This window comes from Chelon labrosus, assembly GCF_963514085.1.
Source record: "Chelon labrosus genome assembly, chromosome: 8".
NCBI classification, from domain to species: Eukaryota; Metazoa; Chordata; class Actinopteri; order Mugiliformes; family Mugilidae; genus Chelon; species Chelon labrosus.
This window is the reverse complement of record NC_140358.1, coordinates 30,456,784-30,484,493: the sequence shown is the minus strand read 5'-3', so window position 1 is coordinate 30,484,493 and position 27,710 is coordinate 30,456,784. Positions and strand designations below refer to the sequence as shown.

Sequence of the window (27,710 nt, the reverse complement as noted above, 5' to 3'; positions counted from 1 at the left end):
ACACGTGACGAATGTTTCAGTTGAATTTATTCACTGACAAAGACGATGTGTTCACGTTTATTCAGCGTCAGGAGGTAACGGAGTCATCTCTGATTGGTTTGACCTGGTGCGTTCAAACACATCCTGGAGTTTTCAGACTCTGTGGATCAGCTGATGATTAAAAACAAGAAGAGAATCTGGAACCAGACGTCTAGAAATGACTCTAGTGATACTTTATTATATTTGTTCTTAATCAGATTGATGTTTGTTTTTTTCTTCTACAGACTTATTGATCTTTAGTTTAATATTCAATCATCAGTCGGTTCATTAAGATCTTTAAAGAATCCAACGTCTGTTCTCAACACGTCAGAGAAAAGATTCAGAAGATTCAGACGCTAACCCTTTACCTTCCAAACCATCACTATTCATTCATTCATCCTGTGTAACCTCTTGTCCTGTGAAGGGTCATGGGGGGTGGAGCCTATCCCACCCTGGACAGGTGAGGCATCTGTGTTAACCACCACACCACTGTACCTCCTCATTAATATATTAATTATTATCAGTTATTAATTCTAATCACAGAGACAGTTTCTTCAGAATGAACCAGACGTGACAGAGATTTGTTTCATTTTATTTTGTTGTTGAGTAACAGCTCGTCTTCATCAGCAGCACAACACAAACCAGACAAAGAGACGATCGACGACCAATCAGATCACAGACCAATCAGATCACAGATCACAGACCAATCAGATCACAGATCACAGACCAGTCAGATCACAGACCAATCAGATCACAGATCACAGACCAATCAGATCACAGACCAATCAGATCACTGATCACTGACCAATCAGATCACAGACCAATCAGATCACAGATCACTGACCAATCAGATCACAGACCAATCAGATCACAGATCACAGACCAATCAGATCACTGACCAATCAGATCACAGACCAATCAGATCACAGATCACAGACCAATCAGATCACAGACCAGTCAGATCACAGATCACTGACCAATCAGATCACAGACCAGTCAGATCACAGACCAGTCAGATCACTGATCACTGACCAATCAGATCACAGACCAGTCAGATCACAGATCACAGACCAATCCAGTCGTTGCTTCAGGAGGTATTTCACTGTTTCAAACCAACAAATTTTCTTTTCTTAAAAAAACTATAAAATCAACTCTTCATCTGGAGAGCTCTGATTGGCTGATAAACGCTACAGGAAACAGGAAGCCACCGTGCTCTTTCTGTTTCCACTACATATAAATAAAAGTGAGAAACTAAAAACGGAATCAAACGCAGTCGAGCCCTTGGCCGTGAGAAATGATTCTTCATCAGACTTGGTTCTGCTTCAATCAGGAAGAGAAGAAGAGCTGGAGGTCTGACAGCGTGGCCACTCGCCGCCTCCACAGGAAATCATTTGCATTGACTGGCATGAGGCAGCAGGTGACTCCGCCCACTGCCATATTTAAACCACTATGACACCACAGCAGGTGAGGAGGCGTGGCCTCTGCAGCAGGTTGAGTCCGGGCTGAAGCACCAGCGCCCCCCGTGTCATATGACATCAGACCTGTGGTCACATGACGCTCTCTCTCAGCCGGCCCTCCCCCTCGGCAGCAGAGCTCGGTGCTGGGACGTCGATGGCGACGTCCCTCCTCCTCACAGAGTCCTTGGAGACGTAGTCGTCACTCTGGTCTTTGGCAAAGTTCACAAACACCTGGAAGAACAAACATTACCCATCAGCCCCATCACCTCAGCTGAACCAAGTGTTTCTCTAGGTGTGTCTCTGGTGTCTCTAGGTGTGTATCTAGGTGTGTCTCTGGTGTCTCTAGGTGTGTCTCTGGTGTGTCTCTGGTGTGTCTCTAGGTGTTTCTCTAGGTGTGTCTCTAGGTGTGTCTCTAGATGTGTCTCTGGTGTGTCTCTAGATGTGTCTCTAGATGTGTCTCTGGTGTGTCTCTGGTGTGTCTCTAGACGTGTTTCTGGTGTGTATCTAGGCGTGTCTCTAGGTGTGTCTCTAGGTGTGTCTCTAGGTGTGTCTCTAGACGTGTTTCTCTGGGTGTGTCTCTGGTGTGTCTAGGTGTGTCTCTAGGCGTGTCTCTAGGTGTGTCTCTGGGTGTGCATGTAGACATGTCTCTGGCGTGTCTCTGGGTGTGTATGTAGACATGTCTCTGGTGTGTCTCTAGGTGTGTCTCTAGGTGTGTATGTAGACATGTCTCTGGCGTGTCAGGTGTGTCTCTAGACGTGTTTCTGGTGTGTCTCTAGGTGTTTCTCTGGGTGTGTATGTAGACATGTCTCTGGCGTGTCTCTGGGTGTGTATGTAGACATGTCTCTGGTGTGTCTCTGGGTGTGTGTATGTAGACACGTCTCTGGCGTGTCTCTAGGCGTGTCTCTGGTGTCTCTAGGTGTGTCTCTAGGCGTGTCTCTAGGCGTGTATGTAGGTGTGTCTCTGGTGTGTCTCTGGTGTGTCTCTAGGTGTGCATCTAGGTGTGTCTCTGGGTGTGTCTCTGGGTGTGTATGTAGACATGTCTCTGGTGTGTCTCTGGGTGTGTATGTAGACACGTCTCTGGTGTGTCTCTAGATGTGTCTCTAGATGTGTCTCTGGTGTGTCTCTGGTGTGTCTCTGGTGTGTCTCTAGACGTGTTTCTGGTGTGTATCTAGGCGTGTCTCTAGGTGTGTCTCTGGTGTGTCTCTAGGTGTGTCTCTAGACGTGTTTCTGGTGTGTCTCTAGGTGTTTCTCTGGGTGTGTCTCTGGTGTGTCTCTGGTGTCTCTAGGTGTGTCTCTAGGCGTGTCTCTAGGCGTGTATGTAGGTGTGTCTCTGGTGTGTCTCTGGTGTGTCTCTAGGTGTGTCTCTAGGTGTGCATCTAGGTGTGTCTCTGGGTGTGTCTCTGGGTGTGTCTCTAGGTGTGTATGTAGACATGTCTCTGGCGTGTCAGGTGTGTCTCTGGCGTGTCTCTAGGTGTGTATCTAGGCGTGTCTCTGGGTGTGTATGTAGACATGTCTCTGGTGTGTCTCTGGGTGTGTATGTAGACATGTCTCTGGTGTGTCTCTGGGTGTGTATGTAGACACGTCTCTGGCGTGTCTCTAGGCGTGTCTCTGGCGTGTCACCTGGTCCAGGGTGGTCTGGGTGACGGAGTAGTCCTCGATGCGGAGCGTGTCCTTGTTCTTGGCCAGGATGGAGAAGATGTGAGCGAGGGACGTGAGGGAGGACGGCAGCTGGTACTGCAGCATGTTACGGTGCTTCTCCTTCAGGATGCTGCCGCTCAGCTCGCTCTCAATGAACTTCATGACCGGCAGCAGGTCGGGGTCGGGTCCCGCCACCCTCAGGATGATGGTGTAGCCGTCACCAAACCTGAGACACAACCAGCATTACACAGAGACCAGGACGCCTGTCCTCGAGGACACCTGTCCACTAGAACGTCCACCAGAGACAGAGACATTTGAAGTGTTACCTGTTCTTCAGGTGCTGGACGCTGCCCAGACACCTGAACCTGCCGTTGACCATGATGGCCATCCTGGTGCAGAGAGCCTCACATTCCTCCATGCTGAAAGACACGACCCAACTCAACTCAGCCTTATTTAGAAAGAACTTAATCAACAGTTAGACAAAGTTGTTGGACACGGACATGAGAACAGGTCAAATCATAAAAACAACATGAACCAACATCTCAGACCGAGTTAAAATGTGTTTTAAGAGAGGATCTAAAAGCAGGAAGTGAGTCAAACAACGACTAAACAACGAGGGAGAGAGGGGGAGCGTAGGGCTGGATCAGCTGGGACAGACCCTGTGGGACGAGGCCATGAACACATCTGAGAACAAAAGAATCTTAAAAGGAATCCAGAAATGAACTGATGCTGGAACTGGGGTGATGTGTTCTCGTTCGTTGGCAGCAGCTCGAGTCGAGGACGTAAAGTAGTGGTGATAAAAGCGTGGATTAAAATATGGGATGGAGAAAAAAAATGGTTTCACTTCGGCCGGTTGACTCGATAATGATTGTCCAGTCTTACACCTAGGTCTGTCCCAGGTCTGTCCCAGGTCCGTCTCTGTGGATTGTTAAGTTAAAGGGGAACTACTGTTGTTTACAACCTGGACCTTATTTCTCGTTTATTCACCCATATAACTTTTGTGTTATTTTCACTCCTTCAGGAGATAATTAGATCAGCGTAGATTAGAGGACACTGAGACGCAGCCTCTAAATAACATCTGCCTCGAAACTCGTTCATTCCACCAACACTTTGTTATGATAGTCTAGTTCTGTTCCCCGTTGAGTCTGGAGTTACGTCTTCTCATCATCCGGGGTCTGTAGGTCAATCTACAGACCCCGGATGATGATGATGATGATGATGATGACGGGTAACTCCAGACTCAACGGGGAACAGAACTAGACTATCATAACAAAGTGTTGGTGGAATGAACGAGTTTTGAGGCAGATAATGTTATTTAGAGGCTGTGTTTTGGCGCCCCAGTCTATATGGATATACGCTGATCTAATTATCTCCTGAAGGAGTGAAAATAACACAAAAGTTATATGGGTGAATAAACGAGAAATAAGGTCCAGGTTGTAAACAACAGTAGTTCCCCTTTAAAGGTCCCAGATCAAAAAACAGGATCATTTAAGCACAAAATATTAACGACATCCATGCCTTAAGGACGCAGCGTTAGTCCTTAGAGACACTAAGAGATAGACAGGGACAGACATCAGGACACTACCCGTGGACAGACAGCGCGTGTCCTACCTGTGTGAGGTGAGGACGACTGAGCGTCCCTCCTTGATGATGCTGTGGATGGAGCTCCAGAGGGCCCGGCGGGCCTTGGGGTCCATGCCGGTGGTGGGTTCGTCCTGTAACGAGGAGGACAGCCAGGCTGAGCTCGGCCCAGAGGAGGAGCAGGAAGCACAGGGTGAAGGTGAGGAGGAGGAGGAGGAGGAGGAGGAGCATCGCCTCCTCTTCCTCCACCGGCTCTACTTCTACTCTTCTGACCTAACGTCTCTTCTTCTCCTCTGTTCTAAACAGCAGCAGCTCCTTCTAATCCTCCCTCTTACACAAGCCCCCCCCCCCCAAATCCTGCTGTTTAACTGCTCAGCTGCTCTCTGATTGGCCATCAAGGCTGCTCTCTGATTGGCTGACAGTGGTCGAGGGCTGTTGTGTAACAGCTGCTCTGTTAAAAACCACTCAAGGTCCAACAGACTCTGTCTCCCTGGCAACTGAGTCAATCAATCTGAAGCAGAAGAAGCAGAAGAAGCAGAAGAAGCAGAAGAAGAAGCAGAAGAAGAAGAGTTTACCAGGAAGACTACAGGGGGCGCTCCGATCAGAGCCATGGCGGTCGACAGCTTCCTCATGTTTCCTCCGCTGTAACTTCCTGCTGCTTTGTCCGAGTATTTGACCAGACTCAACTTCCTGATGGCCCACTCTGCCACCTGTCAATCAAACACCATCAGTGTGTGTGTATATAAACATACTGTATATACTATATATATGTATAGTGTGTATATATATATACACACTATAGAGACACTAAACATGTGAAGATCAGATATAAAGATGTAGAGTGTGACTGACGTGGCAGACTTGGTCCTCAGGGACACCTCTGAGGACGGCGTACAGCTCCAGATGTTCTCTTCCTGTCAGCAGCTCGTTGATGGCGTCAAACTGAGGACAGTACCCCAGGTTCTGGTGGACCTCATCGATCTCTCTGAGGATGCTGCCAGGAGACACACAATCAGCACAGCTTACACCACAACTACAGCAACACAACTGCTACTACAACTACAGCAACAACTACACCAACTACACAACTACAACTACCACAGCTACTACAACTACAGCAACACAACTACATCAACACAACTACATCAACTACACCAACACAACTACACCAACACAACTACTACACTAAGAACAACAACACAACTACAATAACATTATTACAACACCACAATTACACCACACAACCAACTAATGAAATGAACAAACAAGCAAAGGGCTCAGAGTGTCCTGACTTGGACAGAGTTTGTGGAGGCCCTGCAGGGTCCCAGGACCACGGGTTGAGATTAAAGATGGAGCAACATTCTGCTGAAAAGGTCATCTGAGTTTAATGAGCTTAACAAGAACGAGAGAACTGATGGATGAAGAGAGAGAGACGTCTGGTACAACCATAGACTGTATAAAGCCAGGGCCCGTATTCCTAAAGATTCTAAGAGTTGCTCCTAGTGGCCAAATTCTAAGAAAATTCTGAGAATCATGACGTTTTCTAAGAATTTCCTCTCAAAGTTAAGAGTAGATCCTAGTAAAGATAAAAGGTATTCCTAAAGAATCTCAGCTCTTCAGAGAGCTCCTAAGGTGAGATGTGTTCAGAGCAGGGAGGGGGACTTTGAGAGGTTTAGGAGTTTCTGAAGCAGAGGAGAACATGTCTGAAAGAAGAGGCAGGAGAGATATTCTCCAAACACTGAATGACAATCAAGCTTGTTACAATCGCAATATCACCGGAAATGAAAGTCATCACAACACTGAGGTATTTAGCAACAGGAAAAATGCAACAATGCAACAATGCAGCAGTGATGACTTGGAGTCAAATCTACTCTAAACACTTTTCTTCTCATTGACCAGTTGATCCAGAACAAACACTGTTCCTCTGTCCAGTTGGGTTTCCTACTTCATTTCTTCTCCATTGGTGTTCAGTTTGTGGAAGATCTGAACACCAACCATCACTGCTTCTTCTAGGCCGGTTATCAATCACAGAAACTGATGGAAGCTGAGACATTTACCCTCGTTGATACCAGATGATGAAACATGACCAGCAGGTGAATGAATGGAAGCAGATCAATAGAACTATCAGCATGTGAATACTGTGGTAGTGGCCTGAGTTTAATCACACATGTTGGAGGATCATTTTTTAAAGTAGAGCTGCTATTTATTTATTTTATGTAAAGTATTATTTATAATTCCACAGTCTTCCTAGAGATTAGATTCTGTTATTAAGGCTATTGATCTGACGCTCCATTCTAGGTCCATTATCACCAGAAGTGTATTTTTATCTAACTTTTAGGATCAACCAATCACACCTCTTGAAATGATGGCAATGGGGTCAACCACACCTCCTCACTAAGATCAGAGTTTCTGTCCATTCCTTGCTCAGAGTTCTCTAAGAATTTTCTGGAATCACTGTTAAGCTAAGACTCCTAGCTAGGAATGTTTAGGCTGAGGTAGGAGCTCTCTGAGAGGATTCTAGGAATCTTTAGGAATACGGGCCCTGGAGCCTCTACAGTGAAGCCACAGCATGTAGAGCTACCCCTGGTGACTGGAGCTGTCCATTCTAAAGTTCTTTTTTATTATTATCAACCCTAATCCCGACCAAGCTCTCTGAGCTGCTATACCATCATCATGATGACCTCCAGTTGCCATGCCATAGGTACAGTGTATAATCCAACACTTCTTTGTAACTGGTGGAGGTAGAGTTAGGGTCAGGGTACTACCTTGTCTTAATTAAACGAAAACACCAGTAAGTCTGTAGGAAGTGTGGGCGGGGCATCGATAACGTGGCTCCGCCCTCAGACTGTACTGATCAGACTCTGGATCCAAACTCACAAGATGGCGCCGCCCGTATCCCCGGGAAAATAAAGTCAGTTTGACCAATGAGAGGAAGAGGAGACGATATCCATATTTATATACAGACTATGGATGCAACTGGGACAACGATGGTGAGACAACAAAAACAATAACACGCCTGCAGCGGACCTCAGGTCAGATAATGACCTCTGACCTCTGACCTGTGACCTGTGACCTCACCTCTTCCCAGCCAAGAAGGCCTCTCCACTGGTCACCACCGTGTCTCCCGTCAGCATCTTGAAGGTGGTCGTCTTCCCAGCTCCGTTCACTCCGAGGAGACCGAAACACTGGTGATAAATTATTATTATTAATTATTGATTATTATTATAATCATGACTATTGATTATTATCATTATTATCATTATTATCATTATCATTATCATTATTATTATTATTATTATTATCCTAGCAGGACGTCCGGCGTCCGTCAGCCTCACCTCTCCAGGAGGAATCCCTACACAGAGTCTGTCCACCGCTGGCTTCTGTTTCCTCTTGAACACCTGCAGGACACAGTTCAGTTAGTCAGGATATGATTGATCTGTATTATTGATGAGTATTGATGAGTATTGATGAGTATTGATCAGCTGTGCTGGGTTCAGGACCTTGGTGAGCTGGCGCAGCTCCAGGATGTCTCCGTGTCCGAGGCCATGGACGATCCTGTGTCTCTCTTTGGCCACGTCCTCGTCCTCGTCCCGCAGAGGTCCCAGCGTGGTGAGTTTACTGACCGGCCTGAAGAAACAGCGCTCAGTTAGACACAGCTCAAAGAAACGTCGTCAGGTTTCAGAGAAGAAGGTCTGGACTGACCGGGGCTTGATGCAGAACCGGTACTGGATGAGGATGGTGATGATGAAGAACACTATTCCCTCCACAGCCATGGCGAACAGGTTCTTCCCGACCATGTCCCACTCCAGAGGAGATCGGAACCGGTTCTCACCTGGAAAACGCAGTCACATGTATATTTGTACCTGTACTTAAAGATACTACAAAGTACTACCTTATTCAACAATCTACTACAAGGTACTACAAAATACTACCAGATATATTACAAGATATTATGGGCTTGTCGAGTCGACGTTGATTAGTCTCTGATGACGTCACAGTAGAACGTAATGAAATCTATGTTCTTGACCTGAACGCATACGGTAGCGTCTCACACTAAAGAAGCTACGGAGGCTTTTCTACAAGTTTACTGAAGCTTGAACTGGAGCTGCTGTCGGCTGTAGACCACATCAACACCATGAACACCGTCAGTCTGACTCTAATAACCAGAGAAACAATGTCAACTAAAAGAACCCTGAGAGCTGCAGGTATGTATAGCCTGTATAAAAACAGGCAGCACCTCAGCACCATCAGTAGCATTTAATAGTCCTCCACAGCGTGTTGTGAGATGGGATAGTGTAGCAGCTAAAGGTCTAATAACTTTATCAGATAGTTGATGTGCAGCCTCCTTCTCCAGGATTTGGACCGTTCCTCTGCTAGCGTTAGCCTCTTTTTTACAGTAGTACTTTACCAGATACTACTATATACAACACTCTTCTACCAGATACTACTATATACACACACAACACTCTTCTACCAGATACTACTATATACACACAACACTCTACTACCAGATACTACTATATACAACACTCTACTACCAGATACTACTATATACAACACTCTACTACCAGATACTACTATATACCACACTCTACTACCAGATACTACTATATACTACATTCTACTACCAGATGCTACTAGATGCTACCAGATACTAAGGTGTACTCCACTTCGTTGGAGGCGTTCTTACCGAACCTCTCCAGGGCGTCGGCCATCGCCTGGTTCTTCACCATGTCGATGAGGCCTCGGCCCAGACAGAAGTGAGGGAAGATGAGGAGGACGTTCTTCAGGATGTCGTTGATTCCTCCGATCTCCTGAAACCACGTGAACAATGATAGGATGTCTTTGTATTTATGTTTTTAAAGCGGCGGTCGTCACCGTGGACTCACGTTGTTCCCAAACAGCTCCATGACGAAGGTGGAGATGCTGCCGTTGATACCGATCAGGATGTTGACGCTGGTGAGGACCACGTACGCCGTGCTGGGGATCTTAAAGAAGAAGGACGCCGGGTACATGAGCGGCGTGATCGACCACCTGGAAGTAAAACCACAACAGGAAGTTAAACGACAGGAAATGAAACAACAGGAAGTTAAGCAACAGGAAATGAAACAGGAAGTTACACGACAGGAAGTTACACAACAGGAAGTTACAAAACAGGAAGTTACAAAACAGGAAGTTAAACCACGAGAGGAACTAAAACAGAGACAAAAAAATAAAATAAAATAAAATAAAACAGAGACAAAAATCTAACAACATGAAAGCTATCAAGACCTTGAATCTATGTGCTCTCTACAATGTCTTTTTATAATCTGTTAAAAATACCTTTATGTATGTCACCCTCTGGCGGTAATCGCTGTTGCTGTATAGAATTGTATTGTTTTGCACAATTCTTTATAAAAAAAGCAAAACAGAGACCAACAGTACAGTGTAGTATCTTCTCCTGTAATGTCTTGTAGTAGAGTGTAGTATGTTGTAGAGGAGAAGTATTTCGTAGTACATAGTGCAGTATCTTGAAGTAGAGTGCAGTATCTTGAAGTAGAGTGCAGTATCTAGTAGTATCTTGTAGTATCTTGAAGTAGAGTATAGTATCTAGTAGTATCTCGTATTAGAGTGTAGTGTCTCGTAGTAGAGTGTAGTATCTTGAAGTAGAGTGTAGTATTTCGTAGTACAGTGTGTAGTATCTCATTGTTGGAGCCTATTGATTCTTTATATTTTGGAAATGCTAAGGATAATGAGGACTATTGTAGATGAACTATTAGTTATTAGAATTGTTTTTTGCTGCTCAGGCTCCTCCTCCTCGTCAGGCCATCCTCCTCCTGTGATCAGGGAGTGAGGACAGCTGGTTTGCTTTAAGTCTGTTTTTTGTTGAAGGAGTGAAGGGAGTGAGGAGTGAAATAGTTTATCAACCACTAAATTAAGTTTTTTATTTTGCTTATTGTTTGAAGTCAACCCGGAGAATATTTTTTTTGTAATTAAATCCAAAACCTTTTTGTTGAAACCGAAACCTCTCTCCATGAGTGCTTATTATTTAGTGAGTCGTAGACGTCCTCCTCACAAACTACTCTGATGTTTTTTACCCTATTTTTTGAAAGCAAGAGTAGCCATAACACTCATAGTACAGTGTGTGGTGTCTTGTAGTACAGAGTGTAGTATCTCATAGTATCTGACCCATAGAGCAGCAGCAGTAGGGCGAGCACCGGCAGGTTGGTGGACGACACGTAGGCTTTTTGTTGGAAACAGATGAAGATGAGGATGACCAGCGTTGCCGGGACGATGTAGTTACACTGCAAAAACACACAACATCAGCACCACACACACACACACAGTGACACACACACACAGGGAGCGCTCGTTGTGCATCTCACCATGTCCCAGATGAAGTTAGCCACCCAGTAGAGCAGCGGCTGGACGCCACTGATGAACTGCATGTGTTTAGATTTATTGACTCTCTCCTGGATGAGGAAGACTACGAAGCTGGCTGGGACGAAGGACATCGCAAAGATGACACAGATGGACACCAGGACGTCCACAGAGGTCGTCACCCTAGAGAAGGGAGGAGGGGGCAGTGTTGTGAGTAGAAGACTTCTGATACACTAAATATTTCTGATACAATGACAATAACGTCCAGGTATCAGTACCTACAGCAGTGTGTCAGGTGTGTGTACCTACAGGAGTGTGTCAGGTGTGTGTGTACCTACAGGAGTGTGTCAGGTGTGTGTGTACCTACAGCAGTGTGTCAGGTGTGTGTGTACCTACAGCAGTGTGTCAGGTGTGTGTACCTACAGCAGTGTGTCAGGTGTGTGTGTACCTACAGCAGTGTGTCAGGTGTGTGTGTACCTACAGCAGTGTGTCAGGTGTGTGTGTACCTACAGCAGTGTGTCAGGTGTGTGTGTACCTACAGCAGTGTGTCAGGTGTGTGTACCTACAGCAGTGTGTCAGGTGTGTGTACCTACAGCAGTGTGTCAGGTGTGTGTACCTACAGCAGTGTGTCAGGTGTGTGTACCTACAGCAGTGTGTCAGGTGTGTGTGTACCTACAGCAGTGTGTCAGGTGTGTGTACCTACAGCAGTGTGTCAGGTGTGTGTACCTACAGGGCGACCTGGGACAGCTGCTCCTTGGTCAGGTTCAGGGGATGGTTGAAGGCTCTGATCCCGTACTGAGTGGGGTCAGCTCCTGGGGGCAGGTGAGCTCTCAGGATGCCGTTGTTCATGACGTTGATGAATGCTCCGATGCTGTGCCAGCCTTTGTTGTTGAACCAGATCTGAGGAGACAGGAGGTGATAAGCTCACTTGTTCAGGTACCGGCTCAGTTCTACAGAGTTCTACAGAGCTCAGGTAAACGTCTCACCTTGACGTTGTTCTTCGTATCCAGACCATTGATGAACCCAGACAGGCTGTCGAGAAATCGATCTGCAGCAGCTCCCTGCAGGAAACAGGAAAGACTAAGTCTATGTTCTATGACTGGATCAGAACCCTGGACCGGGTCTGGATCAGAACCCTGGACTGGTTCTGGATCAGAACCCTGGACTGGTTCTGGTCTGAGAATCAATGAGTTTATGTTCTTAGCTCTATGTCTGGATCAGAAACCTGGACCGGGTTTCTGGCTGACCTTCTGTAACTCAAAGATCTTTCGGACCCTCTCGATGGCGTCGTCCACCTCATTGGCCGGGGGGAGTACCTGAGTGCTCCTGGCGCCCAATGAGAATCCTCCGTACCTGCAGAGAGATAAACAGAACATCTAAGCGACTGGAAGCCAGGTCAGACCGGCTCCACCTAGAAACCACTGCCGACTCACCTGAACTCATTCACCCACACTTTGTTCTTCAGGCTGTGGAAAGAGACAGAGTTAGGGTTAGGGTTCAGGACTGGTTCAGGAGTTTCATCGGGACAGTCTGACAGCGCCTCACCTCTTGCCGATGATCTGAGCGTAAGTCTTCACCAGGTAGTCCGAGACATTTCTTCCCGTCAGGTTTTGCAGAGTGTCAGTGGCGCTCAGCTTCATCTGAACAGAAACAGAATCAAACTACGCTCCAGTCCAGCACAACATCAGATCAACATTTATATTCATCTCTAGGTGAGTATCAGATCATTAACAGACTGTAGTCATGTGATCTTCAGGTGGACTCCACCCACAGATGTTCCTGATAAAAACCTAAACTCTCCATCAGTCATTTAGAGCTGAACACTTGGAGGAAACTTCTTCTACAAACACAACAAGTCCAGATGACCTGTGTGTTCCTGGATAAACCAGGACCGGGAGGACCGAGGACCTTGTCAGTCTTCTATTTAACTCAGAGTTAAGTGGATGGGGACCGGGTGTAAGAAATGGTCTAACCTCAGGAGGGGGCAGACCTCCGGCTCCAGCAGGACAGTCTGGCAACATCTTCTTGTTGCCGTCACAGCTGCAGGAGCAGGCTGGAGACGGGTCCTCCATGGTCCAGTTCCTGGAGCTGAACAGCTGCTGGACGCTTTCAGGGACGTCAGGAGTCCACCAGTCCTCATCCCCCATGGTACATGGAGCGTCCCTGAACCAAACAAGAGGAAACTAGAACTAACTCAAAGGCTTCCTGTGAACTCGTTGGAAATGATCTGACTAATGAGAACCAGCCAGAGGAGGATGAAATAGTTGTCAACGATGTGCCTACATGATGTAAACATGGCTGCCTAATGTTCAGAAAGGCTTTGCATCCTTTCTTTATGTGTTTGTTTCAGGCGGTGAACAGCTGTTTATTTGACACAGAAACCCATTCTCTGGCCACACATGAATCTGGGATTTAGTCAATGATCCACTGGTTTTCTGAAGGTTACCAAGTAAACACTATCCTGGATCCTAAGGGACACAACAGGAGTTTCTTACGGGATGGGATGTCCGTCCATGCAGCGTGTCCCGAAGCCCGGGGGGTCCAGCAGAGCGTTTAAAAGCCTCTGCATGTTGGCGTCTCCAGGAGCGTCGTCACTGACGGGACAGACAACACAAATGGTCAGTGAACGCATCAGGACCACCGAGAGCACGAGAGGCGATCAGGACTCGTCTGTACCTGATGAAGGTCACCTGGTCCTCGTACATCCAGGGCTGCAGCTCCAGACTGGGATACTTTCCAAATGGAGGAACGATGAGGCTGAAGACCAGAGCGATGCAGACGAACACAGCAGGAAGGACGATCTGAAACAGGTTAGATTCCCAGGTGAAGCACAGAGTAGGCTGTGGTGAGAAACTGGTGTGGTGGTGGAGCTCAGCGTACCTGAGCGAAGAAACCCTTCCTGGAGCGGCGAGCGTACAAGAAACGTTTCCACATCAGAGCCACAAACTGCTGCCGCTTCAGGCTCCAGCCCCTCACCTGGTACGAGCCTTTACCATCAGTACAGTTCAGCCAGTCGGTCTCCCTGCAGTCTGACAGGAAACAGGAACAGCAGTCACTCACCTGGACCAGGCACCAAGCAGCAGACACCTGGACCAGACACCTGGAACCAGGAACCTGGACCTGGACCAGACACCAGACACCAGACACCTGGAACCTGGACCAGACACCAGGAACCTGAACCAGACACCTGGAACAGACACCTGGAACCTGGACCAGACACCAGACACCAGACACCAGGAACCTGAACCAGACACCTGAAGCCAGACGCCAGACACCTGGAACCAAAAACTTGGACCAGACATGTGGAACCTGGACCAGACACCTGAAGCTCAACACCTCCACAACGTCACACACACCAATCAACACCTGGAATAGCTGAGAGTTCACATGAACATCAATAAGACGACAACAATCTAACACAACAAATACAATCTGTGTTAGATTGTGAGTCACTGTGTACCAGCTTCTCCGTCCGAGTCGTTGCAGTCGTCGTTGTCGTCCTCTGTTAGCGGTCTCAGGCAGCTCTGATGGTCTCCGCCACCGAAGGCATGAGTCCTCCTCCGTCTCCGAACAGGAACTGTACCATCTGAACACAAGACTTTAATTCAGACTCTTATTTTGAAAGACAGCAGGGTCAAAAGTGTGAGGTCACTTCCTCCTCACCTGATGGGACATCAGTGTCGACTCCGTTGTCTTCAGCCACTTTCAGGAAAATCTAGAAAAACAAACATGAAATGATCAGTTCAACATGTCCCCCTCACTCAGAGGGACAAGTCCGACATGTCCTCACTCTAAGGGACAAGTCAAGCATGTCCTCCTCACTCTGAGGGACAAGTTAAACGTGTTTAACCTCCTCCAGCGTGGTGTCAGACACTCCATAGCTGGAGATGCCGAGGTCGGGCAGCTTCACGTCCAGGTCTTTGAAGAGCTCCACAAAGGCCCCGTCCTTGGCAGCACTGTATGGTAAAACATAGGTCAGCTCGTGTCCCAGGTCCTCCACCAGGCGGGCGGCGGGGACGTGGCGCAGGATCAGTCCCGAGACCAGAGATGCATCCGGGGAGACGAAGGGGACATTGCAGATGGACGCAGCAGGGCCGTTCTCTGAGGACGGAGACAGCAGACACAGATCAGACCCATCTGAAGGTGAAAGAATCAAACGCTCTGCAGACAACAGAGAGCTCACCGATGGTGGCAGCCTCACTTTCATGTTCGCTGCCGAGTCCAGCGTCGCTGCTGCTGACCGAGGTGTTCTCCTCCTCCTGAAACACATGAACAACACGGCGTGGTACTACAGGTGGTACTACAGTAGGAACTATAGTACTACAGGTACTTCTACAATAATAGAGGTGGTACTACAGGTGGTACTGTGTAGACTGGAAGCTGAGACCTTCTTGGTGAAGGACACGGTGCTGGAGGAGTTCCTGCAGGAGCTGAGTGACGGTTCTGGGTCTTTCTTGACCAGCGTCAGGTAGTATCCGGTCCCCAGCTGGTTCTTCAGGTACAGAGATGAGCCCACGCAGCACAGCTTCCCGTGGGAGATGATGGCGATGCGGTCTCCCAGGATGTCGGCCTCGTCCATGTGGTGAGTGGACAGGATGATGGTGCGACCTGATGGGACAGGGTTAGGGTTAGGGTTAGGGTTAGTCCAATGATGGAAACCACAGAACAACCAGAGAGAGTCTCACCCTGTCGGTACTTCAGCAGCAGATCCCAGATTCCTCTGCGGGCGTAGGGGTCGACGCCGGCCGTGGGCTCATCCAGGATCACAACCTTTGACCCCCCCACAAAGGCCAGGGCCACCGACAACTTCCTCTGCATGCCCCCGGACAGAGTGCTGGTCCTGGAGGCGCGTTTGTGCGGCAACCCTGTGTCCTGCAGGATCTGCTCGATCTCACCTTTCACCTGCTCCTCAGACAGACCTTTGAGCCGGGCGTAGAACCAGATGTGCTCCTCCACCGTCAGCCTGCAGGGGGCAGCGCAACACAAACAGGGTTACGTGACAAACCTGACCATGGGTTCAATGACGGACAATGAAGAGGACGCACATGCTGAAGAGGACGTTGTGCTGTGGACAGACGCCCAGACTCTGCCTGATGGTGCTCAGCTCCGTCCGGATGTCTCTGCCCAGGATGAAGGCGGTGCCAGAGGTGGGGGGGAAGAGACCAGTCAGGATGGACCTGCACAGACAAGACGGGAGTCGGGTAGATAAAGGTGGCAGGATGGAGGGGTTCTGTCCCTCAGTCTCCACCTGTTCATGTACCTCTAGCAGGGGTTGTACTTTACTCACATGGTGGTGGTTTTTCCAGCTCCATTGTGTCCCAGGAAGGAGGTGATCTGTCCCTCATAAAAGCCCAGTGTCAGTCCGTCCACCGCCAACTTCTTACCATGACGGTAAACCTTCACTAGGTTCTCGATGTAGACTCCAGGTTCCAGGTGAGCTGGTTCCTCCTCTATACACACTGCTGCATTCAGGCACAGGAAGTCCCTTTACATTAAAAACTTTACATTCCTGATAATAGGAGCTGCAGGAGTTTCTGGATAAAGCTCTGTAGCTGGGTCACAGCAGTCTCACCTCCAGGGTTTCCTTTACGGCTCAAAGGGACTTTGTTGGACTTTCCGTCCTTCTCTCCAAACCAGTAGGACTTGGTAAAGGGGAAGTACCAGGGCCGAGGGATGCCGTACTGACCTGAGGAGAAACGACGTTTCAACCAGTGTTGGTGTAGTACTACAGTCGGTTCCATTATACAGTAAGTTTACGAGCCAAGCCGACATGTTTCTGGTCACACATGTTAGGATATCATGAACATGTTGTGATGGTATAACTTCATGTATGGTTTATTGTTGTTGAATGTATGTCCATGTAATTGTCATTATGAAGAATGTTTTGTGTACGTTTTGCTGCAGTTTAATTGGTGAAATGTTTGTCTGTAAAATGATTTGCACAGTTTTCATGAGTTTGTAACAGAAATAAATGAGTTCTGTTCTGGGCAGGATGCTAATGTTTGTCTCTCTTCTTCCACCTACAGAGTTCATGTATTGGCTACACAGCTCTTCCACGTCTGTGTGTCTACTGGTCCAGCTTTCCACTGTGTCTACTGCCCCCTACTGACCACAAGATGTTTAATCACTTTAAGAAAAGATGGAGACGAGATGCAACCTGGAAACACGGCCTCGATGTACCAGGTGAGGACTCCGTACAGGAAAGAGTCCAAGTACATGATGATGATGGCGGTGCGGAGGCTGAAGTCGTCCTCCTCCAGAGGACTCGACACCAGGTTCTTCCACTGGATCCCGACTCCCTGCTCCTCGAACAGGGCGAAGTACTCGCAGCCGAAGCCGAACGCCACGGGAGACAGGAGGCTCTACGGGAGAGGAGGACATGTGATCAACTGTCCAATCACAGCACAGCATCCTGACAACAAACACAGCGGGAGGTCGGCGAGCTCACGGCGAAGACTTTGGCTCCGAAGCCGATGTAGTCCTGCCACGCCACGCAGAGCACGTAAGGCAGGTAGAGTGTGAAGTAGATGATTCCTCCGCAGGCGGCGGCCAGGTTGGCCCGGGAGAACGCCGTGCTGATCAGGAAGCACTGCATGATGGTCACCACGGCGAAGGACGACAGGAACAGGAAGACCACACCGGGGTCGCTGTAGGGCAGCAGGTTCCCCTTCTGCACAGGATACAACCACACCAGTTCATCAACAACAAGGACATACTAGGGACATAACTGTGGACATAGTGGGGACATACTTAGGTCTCCCACTAAAGAAGCCCCCCCCACCATGACTTTGTTTGAGGATATTTCTAAATGAGAAACGATTTGATGATGTGTCTTATTGAATCATTCATCATTGGTTCATACTGAGCTACAGCCATCGTCACCTTGAGCAGCAGCACCAGCAGCCCGGCGCTGATCAGCAGAGGGATCAAGCTGCTGATGAACCAGCTGAACCACAGGATGCCGTTATCCAGACCCATGATCCTCATGGTCTCCTTCAGGCGAGCCTCCTTCTCATACACCACGCTCTTCAGGATGATGGCCACTGAGTACATCCAGGCCAGTGTCATGAACAGAGGCATGGAGCGGCTCATCACCCGCAGGAATCTGGGACAGAGGACAGGGGTACAGGTGAGGACATGGCAGGGCGTTTAAGATGGAGCAGTGGCTAAGGCTGAGACCGTGGGTGATCTCACATGTCGTCCACGTAGCAGGGGTAGGGCATCTGCTGGATGTAGACTCCCGTCTTCTCCTTGGTGCCCGTCACCGCTCTGATGATGCCGTGTTCAATGACGTCCTGGAGGTACGAGAACCCGCCCCAGATGTACCGCATGTCCTCGAACGGGTCGGCGCGAGGACCTGGGTCCCAGTAACTGAAACAAAAGTCCTGTTACTCCTTTAAGTCCTGTTAACCACACTTTGTAAATGCTAACTCCACACAGAGCTAATGTAGCTAGCTAGTTAATGAGGTCGGTTAGTTTACAGCACAACTACTCTTTCAGTAGTCATCAGTCATCATGGCATCACTTCCTGTTTCTATAGTGACTTGAACGTACATCAGCATTATATTAACTACATAGCGCCCACTAACATAGAGGGGGCGGGGCTTATGACCTATACTGCAGCCAGCCACATGCTTTGAGGAGCCGTCATGGCATTCACTGGTTCTACAGTTTGTAGCGTGAACAGATCAACAGACATACCACAAACGCCACATGAAGCTAACTAAATGCTAAGCTAACCAACAGTCAACATAGTCCTCACGCGTCTTTGATCTTATTGGTCCGCTCCACGTTGTCGATGTCCATGCGAATCTTGTAGTTGAGTTTGGGCGGCAGCTCAGTGGCGTTGGGCGGGACGTCAGGAAACACGATCCCTGCCCAGAACTTCCTGTCCTCCAGCAGCAGCATGGACTGGTTGACCAAGTGCTCCTCGCTGGACACCGGCTCCAGTTTGTCCAGGTTCACACACTAACACACACAAACAGAGGCCAGGTCACATGATCTGTACGGGAACCAAATGCACCTGAGCCGTGAGCTCGGACACTGACCTCCATGAAGCGGGAGATGCTCATGATGGCCTGGTCGGTCTCGTTGAACACCTCCCTCCAGGTGAGGGCGTGGCCTGACGTGTCCTTAGCGTGCTTGGACAGGAAGTTGGAGATGTCAGCAACGGTCCAGTCGGTGTTGACCAGCTGGGAGTGGAAGAAGCCGGCGGTCATGTTGTTCTTCAGCAGAGTCTGAAAGAGGGAAGAGAGCGAGTTTACCTTCATTCAAAGACAAGAGGAAGCACAGATGAGCTGGTGGGCGGGGCCTGTTTACCCTGACCAGGTCCATCTGCTCGCTGTTCTCCATGAAGTCCCAGACTTTGGGTCTCATTTCCTCCCACATTCCGCCCAGGTCCCTGAACACACCGAGCTCCTGGAAGGTCCGGTTCACCTGAACGCAGTGTAGACACAGGTGAGACGGGGACGTTCACACGTTGCTATGACAATGCAGGAAATGATGTCATACCTCGTGGATGACCCTCTGAGTGGCAGGGGTGTGGGGGGTGTACAGGATCTTCCCCATCAGCAGCGGCTTCAGAGCCTGCCAGATCATCCTGGACATGGGGTTAGAGTCCATGTTCCTCACCAGGCTGTTACAGAATGGAGCTGCAGGGGACGAAGACACACACACACACACACACACACACATATATATTATATTATATATATATGAACTGTTTTATTTCATTAACATTCAACTGCTTAATGTGACTTATACAACTGTTATTTTATTTACCCTCCAGGGTTTAAGTAAGTAGCTGCTCTCTGGGCTTTGAGGCTAAATTCATCCATTTCTGTTGTTAATAAATTAATTAGTTTAATGGTTCAGAAATGAACATTTTATGCTGCTGATAGCTGGTGTCATGTGACTACAGAGGATTTAGAGTTGATTGTTGATGTAAAGTCTTATTCTGTCTGTTTAGGAGCAGAAGAGCCTACCCCGTGTAGTTGTTACTGTGGCCACCAGGTGTCTCTGTTCTACCTGGTGATCATGGTTCTCATTGGTCAGTTTCAATGACTCATAAACAGTAAGTGGAGCTAGCTTTGTCAGAAATGTGTTTTATAAACAGTTTCTATTTGATCAACTATGAAGACAGAGCAGAGCTACAGAACGACCTAGAAGAAGACACTTTATGTCTCATTGTCTTCTGAAGGACAATCGTCCTCCAGCTCGTCTCTCTCTCTGTTCCCTGACGACAACCTTTACATAAGAGACAGTTTACCAGCGCCTCAGCATCTGGACAACATGAGGACAACATGAGGACAACATGAGGACAACATCTGGACAACATGAGGACAACATCTGGACAACATGAGGACAACATGAGGACAACATCTGGACAACATGAGGACAACATCTGGACAACATGAGGACAACATGAGGACAACATGAAGACAACATCTGGACAACATGAGGACAACATGAGGACAACATGAGGACAACATGAAGACAACATCTGGACAACATGAGGACAACATCTGGACAACATGAGGACAACATGAGGACAACATCTGGACAACATGAGGACAACATCTGGACAACATGAGGACAACATCTGGACAACATGAGGACAACATGAGGACACCCAAAGGGGGCACAGTGGGGACACATAGGGACAGCAGGACTCACTGGACGAGTTGTCGTACAGCGCCGCTGGCTCGTCCTCGCTGCTGTTGTGGTTGCCGAACAGAGCCTTGTAGTTGCTGTCTTCGTACCAGTTGAGGGACTTGATCTGAAGACCGCCGCCCTCGGGATGTCCACAAACGATCCTGGAGACGGCCTGGTACATGGTGCTGGGGGACGAAGTGGCATTCTGGGTCAGGAAGACAATCTCCTTCCTCAGGTCAATCCAGCTCTTCATCTTGGACATCTGGAGACAGAGATAGAGACAAAGACAGACACAGAGAGACAGAGCGATAAAGACAGAGACAGAGACAGAGACACAGTGAGACAGAGAGAGACAGAGAGAGACAAGTTTTAGTTATGTTGACATGTAGAATCAAAGATGGCCGCCCGTAACTGAGCTCAGGACGTCCTGTTCTCATGCCAGCTGATGTAGAAAGAGGAAGTGTTGAGGAGGACGGAGGTCACTGCAGGTCAGCACCCACACCAAAATGTCTCAAAGGTCTTTCCTTAAAGGACCGCCTCCCCCAGGTCTCCAGTAATGTCCACACTGTGTCTCCAGTATGTCCTCTATTTTGAAGGATTCAGTTTCAATCAGTAATGATTAGTAAGCCATGGCAGGACTTTTATTGTGAAAGACTCAGACGCCTTCGGGGAGCTCTGAGCCGTGGTTTCTTCTTCATGTGTTTTATTTCTGATCAAACACAGAACATGCACTTCCCTTTTGACAGGACTTTCAAAATAAAGCTCAGGAAGCTGTTTGGAGGATGAATGTGTTGTTTTAACATCACAGGACGAGTTTGAAAACGGAAATCTGAGGTTTTCTGTTCCTGACTCAGCTCCAACACAACCAGTCACATGATTTCCCTCTGACCCAGAGAGAGTGTGTGTGTTAGTGTGTGTTAGTGTGTTAAAGGTATCTGGGTCAGTGTGACTGAACTCCTCTTCCAGTTTAAACTTCACTGTGACCTCATGTTAAACCACAGACTGCAGAAACAAAATGGCCGACGCGTCTCCCCTTCCTCCCACTGATCATCCTGAGGCTAGAACTCCAGGGATAAAGGCGGCGCCATCTTGGATCCAGGTCATCAATGACCCGTCTATCCTTCCTCTGCTCTACCTCCACCAGTCACTAACAAATATTGGATTCTACACTGAACTTATTTTATTTATTTATTTTCCTACTCTTACGTTCATATGTGACCATGTTGCTGAGCGGTTGTCATGGCAACTGTCAATCATCATGATGTCCCTTCCTGTTTTTATAGTAGAAGTTAAATAACTTCCAAAAAAAGCAAAGTGTAAATAGGAAACTCCTGCTCAGTCCCCTAGAACTGAAGAAGCTACTCAGACGAGTTGAGAAATGTCTAGAGGACAGGGGTACAGGTACAAACTCTACAAGTCCATGACCTGGATGACTGAGAACATGCACCTGCTCCACATGCTTTGGCTTCACTGTAGAGGAGCCGTCATGGCGTCCACTGGTTCTACTGGTTCTACGTGTCTGCAGTGTCCTCGGTGCTGAATTTAACTACGGTCCTTGAAAGTCACGTCTCAGCAGGACGAGGACGGACGCTGAGTGTTTGTTGTTAGTTCAGCTGGGAGCTCGTCCTTCTCTGGACACAAAGACTCAGAGACAAGTGAACTCAGCGGCCCCTGAAGACTGGAGCTCTGCTGCAGCACATGTCTGTCCATCTGTCCTTTAGTTTGTCCTCTAGTTCTACTTAGAGGAACCTGGACTGATATCTGACCAGGACATGTCCTTCAATGCTGGACTACTGTCTACTGTCTACAACTGTCATTATTATCAGGTCTAGGCTGATGGGGGAGGGACTTCCCATCATGCTCTAGGTCTAGGCTGATGGGGGAGGGACATCCCATCATGCTCTAGGTCTAGGCTGATGGGGGAGGGACATCCCATCATGCTCTAGGTCTAGGCTGATGGGGGGGTCACATTCTACAGTCATGTCTGTTCCTGTTGAGGACGCTAACGTCTGACACAGCTGACCATGTTACTCTTACCTCCACGGCCAGAGAAGCCAGACTCTCCAGGAGGTTGTTGGTCGCCTTGGCAACTTGTTGGACAGCCTCCGGGTCAGACCTCATGTCCCTCTGAGAGACAAAGAGGTCAAAGGTCAAAGAAAACACCAACAAACTTTTAACAGGTAAATAGGTGACTTCACATCTGGAAGTGATACTGGTCCCATCTGTCCTCTCTGGTGTCCCTGTGTTGTCTCATCTGTCCTCTCTGGTGTCCCTGTGTTGTCTCATCTGTCCTCTCTGATGTCCCTGTGTTGTCCCTGTGTTGTCCCATCTGTCCTCTCTGATGTCCCTGTGTTGTCCCTGTGTTGTCTCATCTGTCCTCTCTGGTGTCCCTGTGTTGTCCCTGTGTTGTCCCTGTGTTGTCTCATCTGTCCTCTCTGGTGTCCCTGTGTTGTCTCATCTGTCCTCTCTGGTGTCCTTGTGGTGTCCCTGTGTTGTCTCCTCTGTCCTCTCTGGTGTCCCTGTGGTGTCCCTGTGTTGTCTCCTCTGTCCTCTCTGGTGTCCCTGTGGTGTCCCTGTGTTGTCTCCTCTGTCCTCTCTGGTGTCCCTGTGGTGTCCCTGTGTTATCTCATCTGTCCTCTCTGGTGTCCTTGTGGTGTCCCTGTGTTGTCTCCTCTGTCCTCTCTGGTGTCCCTGTGGTGTCCCTGTGTTGTCTCCTCTGTCCTCTCTGGTGTCCCTGTGTTGTCCCTGTGTTGTCTCATCTGTCCTCTCTGGTGTCCCTGTGTTATCTCATCTGTCCTCTCTGGTGTCCCTGTGTTGTCCCTGTGTTGTCTCCTCTGTCCTCTCTGGTGTCCCTGTGGTGTCCCTGTGTTGTCTCCTCTGTCCTCTCTGGTGTCCCTGTGTTATCTCATCTGTCCTCTCTGGTGTCCCTGTGGTGTCCCTGTGTTGTCTCCTCTGTCCTCTCTGGTGTCCCTGTGGTGTCCCTGTGTTGTCTCCTCTGTCCTCTCTGGTGTCTCTGATCAGTTTTATTCTGATTTCTTTCTTAGTGTCTCCTCTGTTTTTGTGTTTTTCTCTGTCAGTGACGGTTTCTGTGTTAAATTAGTTCTGATTGATCGTCTGAATGTTTGCTCTCTGCTCAGTATTTTCTGTCATTTCTAAAAATTAAACTTTAACTTCAATTGATCTGAGTTCTCTGTTTGTTCAGACCTGAAACCTTCAAACCTTAAAAACTAGTCTCCAGGCCATGAAAACTGAGACTGTGCCGAGTCAAGACAGGTCGAGACGTGCCTCCTCCCACACACTAAACACGCTAAAGACGCGCCTCCTCCCACACACTAAACACGCTAAAGACACGCTAGCTCACCTGAGTCACGCTCTCAGCTCACCTGAGCCGCCTGCAGACAGAACTCAGGGCTGAAAGTCAGACTCTCTGATTGGTTCTAATAAAGCTGATTTGTTTTATTGACACTGTTTTAACCTGGATGGGTTTGAAGAAGTCCAGGTTGTTCAGGAAGTGCTCCTCAGCCAGGTTCAGCCAGGTGGGCGGGGCCTGACAGATCCTTTCCTGTACCAGCGTCAACACTTGTTGGTCTGAGATGGTCACAAAGTCCTCCAGCCTCTGCTGTCCACCCTTCCTGGGACACATGTCCCTCAGGTGGACATTAAACCCTCGGAGAAGGACCTGAGACAGGAGGAGACACAGAGGTTCAAACATAGAGACACTTCAGCATGTTGCTCCATGGGGATTGGACCTCTTCTTCTTCTGTGGTTCCATCGTCTCTGGTGTTAATCCATCATCTGTCCTCACTGTGACCTCTGACCAGATGTTGCCCCCCCCCCCTCCTCCTCCTCCTCCTCCTCACCTTCTCCAGGTCGATGTCAGCGTCTCTGATCTCCTGTACATGTTGTTTGGTGAAGGAGGCGTTTCTGAGGAGAAATGTCGTCAGAGTCTCGTTGTCTCGGAGGAAATCCTTCAACTTGAATCCTGAGAGAAAAACAAAGAACACAAAAGAGGTCAGAAACCCGACACCCCCTCCCCTCCTCCTCGCCCCTCCCCTCCTCCTCGCCCCCCCCCCCCTTTAATTCCAGTGTTGCGTTTGAGGACATGTAAATATTCAGTTTCAGACGTGAACAGAAGCATGAAGCTCCATGTTGACCATATTTGGTGAATGTTAATGAGGCTCCAGGTGTGTTTGTCTCCGTAACTCGTCCTCGGGACAAACTTTCCACTCCAGCATCAAAGCAGCCGTTAACCCCCCCACCCCGCCCCCCTTCTTCTTCTTCTTCTGCAGGTCTGAACTCGCAGCTTCAGGCTTCTACATCCAGAGCCTCAAACAAGAAACTACAGCACCCGGACCTCTGACCTCTGACTCCAGAAGGAGGACAGGCTGTGGACACACTGCTGTGTATCCGTCCTCCTCTGTGGACGTCTCGTTAATGAGGACGTCGTCAGGGACAATCTCAGTTGACAGGACATTAGCTCTCTGTGATGTGATTGGACAAATGAGGACGAGTTTCCTCTGAGCTCCAACAGAGACACGTCTGATCCAATCTGTCTGCACCCGTCCTCCAATCCGTCTCCATCCGTCCCATGCTCCTAGAGACGAGGACAGTGTCCCGGGGTTCAGATCTGATCTGGGTCAGGTCTCCTGTCGACATCTCGTTTGTTCAGCTGCAGCAACTCGTTGCCACAAACTCAACGGACGACACGCTGATGCCACCTGCAGGGGCGGAGCCATGGGACCATGAGTCCATCCAATCAAGAAGGCCGACTGGGGGGACCGCCGGGTCAGAACCAGAACCTGAGTTTATGTCACTGCAGGATGCGAGAAGGACAAGACAGGTGGACTGAGGAGGACATGAGGACAGATGTCATTCCCTGATCGTGTGTCCAGATGATGGACAGGTAGACTTGTCCTGTCCTCATGGTGACCCATTAAACTCCTCAGGGATCGGGGGAATAAAGAGGAGGAGGAGGAGGTAGAGGAAACAAACGCACCCACAGAGAAAATTCTCTCTGATCAGTGAAGCTGAATCTAAAGACAAGACTGGATCTGCTGACACGGGTCTGGGTCGCTGAGAGGATGGCTTCAGGTCCTGGTCCAGGTTCAGGTTCAGTTTCAGTCTCTGATTTGGGGTCAGGTTCAAGGTCAAGGTCAGGGTGAGGTTAGGATCTGGTTCTGGTCCAGGTCCCAGCTTAGGGTCAGGTCCTAGTCCTGGGTCAAGGTCAAGGTCAAGGTCAGGTCCTAGTCCTGGTTTTGGTTTAGGTTCAGGGTCAGGGTCAGGCCCTGGCCCTGGCCCTGGCCCTGGCCCTGGTTCCTACCTGGGCGGCTGTCCTGTAGAACCTGCAAAGCGTGAGCCAGCTCCTTGAAGCTGTCCAGGTTCTGGTCGTTCTGACTGTAGAGGAGAATCTTCTTAGTGTCAGAGAAGAGACGAGAGATTCTGGACGGACAGGAGACAGAGACAAGCTGTTAATGTCCAACAGAGACATGTCTTTATGGACACTGACGACAGAAGACTCCCTCGAGATGTCAGCTGACGGGAAGTGGAATTTCAGAATAAAAGCTCACATGGAGTCGTTGAAGTTGCCGACCACCCCCGGGGACTCCCCCGGCGTGGGGCCCCTGAAGCAGGGGTTGTTGGCGTTGCAGAGGATGCCCTGGATCCACGGCAGCGTCCCAGCCGACGGCATCGCCTTGTTGGGAAAGTGACCTGAGGACAGAGACAGGAAGTCACTCAACTACAGCTCCCATCAGCCACTGCTGCAGACCACCACATATCTCTGGTTCTTTACAGACATGAAGACATCGTCCCTTTGTTGGACACGTCTTCTCTAATCTTATCTGATGCAGAGCGTCCTCTGAAACGTTTTTATCTTCTGCTGCGTTGGAACGTGTGGACGGAGATAACCTGTGATCGGTTTTATCACCTTTAGAGCTCTGGCTGCGACCTTTGAACCCTGCAGCTCGTCTTCCTGCTGAGTGAAGACGCTGCTATCAGAGGACACCTGGACACCGACCTCGTCCTAATCGCTGCGATAAGATTAGACACTAAAGCCAAACGAACCCGACCAGGACGCTGCTCAGTCCTCCAGTCACACTGCTGTCCATCAGGGGACATCAGGGGACGGACACGTTTCTGGACACGCTAACGACAAGTACTGTTAGCAACAGCTGTTCCCGGTTAGCATATTAGCAGCAGCTGTGTTTCTGTTAGCATTTAAGCAACAGCTGTGTTTCTGTTAGCATGCTTACGACAGTTTTGCTCTGTTAGCATGTTAGCAACTGCTGTGCTGTTAGCATGTTAACAAGAGCTGTCCCTGGTTAGCATATTAGCAGCAGCTGTGTTTGTTAGCATGCTAACGACAGTTGTACTCTGTTAGCATGTTAGCAACCGATGTACTGTTAGCATGTTAAAAACAGCTGTCCTCGGTTAGCATATTAGCAGCAGCTGTGTTTCTGCTTCAGGAATTACTGAGCTACTTGTGCGCTAGCTGCCCCTGAACACTGTAAAGTCGTGTTAATCTGATCTCCAGACTGAACAGGACTCATCTCGTCTAATCTACAGGAACTTTCTCTGAGCTTCAGAGCGACGAGTTTCAACACGTCGCTCACATGCTCAGTGAATCACTGCTGAAATATTCCTGAACTGAAAGTCCTCACAGCTTCTGCTTTCAGGGGAAACAGGAAGTGGCGTCTAACGGGTTAGGCCCAGACACGACCTCTCTTCTGTTTATTGATCAGCTAATCAGGATCATCAATAACAAGGTTGTTATGATGGAAGATGGTGACGGAGCTCAGCGACCTTCAGCAGCTCGGCCCCGAGATAAAGAGCCATAAAGAGCTACGATAAACAACAAGCTGGCGCCTTTACTTTGAAATCCTGCAGCGCTGAGCAGCACTTCCTCCTCCAGGCCAATCACAGATCAATGACCTCTGATAATCAGGAATCAGCATGATGTCGGAGCGACCACTGATATCACACGTTCTTAACGGAGCAAGGTCT

The 27,710-nt window shown here is 48.8% G+C and overlaps 1 protein-coding gene across 2 annotated transcripts in view; it reads right to left on the bottom strand.

Moving 5' to 3' along the window:
• Positions 1-538: 538 nt before the first annotated feature.
• The window catches only part of abca1b (ATP-binding cassette, sub-family A (ABC1), member 1B), a 29,855-nt gene continuing 2,683 nt past the window's right edge, over positions 539-27,710 (bottom strand). Inside the window, exons 4-49 of one of the 2 annotated variants that reach the window (XM_084550001.1) lie at positions 26,276-26,417; positions 26,029-26,147; positions 24,569-24,690; positions 24,184-24,387; positions 22,746-22,835; positions 20,730-20,970; positions 19,566-19,705; positions 19,374-19,490; positions 19,103-19,291; positions 18,817-19,022; positions 18,249-18,425; positions 17,937-18,159; positions 17,503-17,724; positions 17,212-17,416; positions 16,627-16,740; positions 16,342-16,516; positions 16,100-16,231; positions 15,740-16,017; positions 15,442-15,662; positions 15,238-15,313; positions 14,905-15,155; positions 14,718-14,769; positions 14,515-14,640; positions 13,935-14,083; positions 13,731-13,855; positions 13,550-13,648; positions 13,028-13,217; positions 12,600-12,694; positions 12,488-12,520; positions 12,302-12,407; positions 12,041-12,115; positions 11,785-11,954; positions 11,060-11,237; positions 10,863-10,978; positions 9,584-9,728; positions 9,385-9,508; positions 8,397-8,526; positions 8,195-8,321; positions 8,030-8,092; positions 7,773-7,879; positions 5,547-5,688; positions 5,270-5,404; positions 4,725-4,828; positions 3,440-3,532; positions 3,096-3,339; positions 539-1,706 (exon numbers count right to left, since the gene is read on the bottom strand). In XM_084550001.1, coding sequence (XP_084406127.1) covers positions 1,566-1,706; positions 3,096-3,339; positions 3,440-3,532; positions 4,725-4,828; positions 5,270-5,404; positions 5,547-5,688; positions 7,773-7,879; positions 8,030-8,092; positions 8,195-8,321; positions 8,397-8,526; positions 9,385-9,508; positions 9,584-9,728; positions 10,863-10,978; positions 11,060-11,237; positions 11,785-11,954; positions 12,041-12,115; positions 12,302-12,407; positions 12,488-12,520; positions 12,600-12,694; positions 13,028-13,217; positions 13,550-13,648; positions 13,731-13,855; positions 13,935-14,083; positions 14,515-14,640; positions 14,718-14,769; positions 14,905-15,155; positions 15,238-15,313; positions 15,442-15,662; positions 15,740-16,017; positions 16,100-16,231; positions 16,342-16,516; positions 16,627-16,740; positions 17,212-17,416; positions 17,503-17,724; positions 17,937-18,159; positions 18,249-18,425; positions 18,817-19,022; positions 19,103-19,291; positions 19,374-19,490; positions 19,566-19,705; positions 20,730-20,970; positions 22,746-22,835; positions 24,184-24,387; positions 24,569-24,690; positions 26,029-26,147; positions 26,276-26,417 — 6,713 coding nt within the window. In that variant the 3' untranslated portion in view covers positions 539-1,565. The remainder of the gene's footprint in view (positions 1,707-3,095; positions 3,340-3,439; positions 3,533-4,724; positions 4,829-5,269; positions 5,405-5,546; positions 5,689-7,772; positions 7,880-8,029; positions 8,093-8,194; positions 8,322-8,396; positions 8,527-9,384; positions 9,509-9,583; positions 9,729-10,862; positions 10,979-11,059; positions 11,238-11,784; positions 11,955-12,040; positions 12,116-12,301; positions 12,408-12,487; positions 12,521-12,599; positions 12,695-13,027; positions 13,218-13,549; positions 13,649-13,730; positions 13,856-13,934; positions 14,084-14,514; positions 14,641-14,717; positions 14,770-14,904; positions 15,156-15,237; positions 15,314-15,441; positions 15,663-15,739; positions 16,018-16,099; positions 16,232-16,341; positions 16,517-16,626; positions 16,741-17,211; positions 17,417-17,502; positions 17,725-17,936; positions 18,160-18,248; positions 18,426-18,816; positions 19,023-19,102; positions 19,292-19,373; positions 19,491-19,565; positions 19,706-20,729; positions 20,971-22,745; positions 22,836-24,183; positions 24,388-24,568; positions 24,691-26,028; positions 26,148-26,275; positions 26,418-27,710) is intronic. The other variant, XM_084550002.1, reaches the window with a different exon arrangement.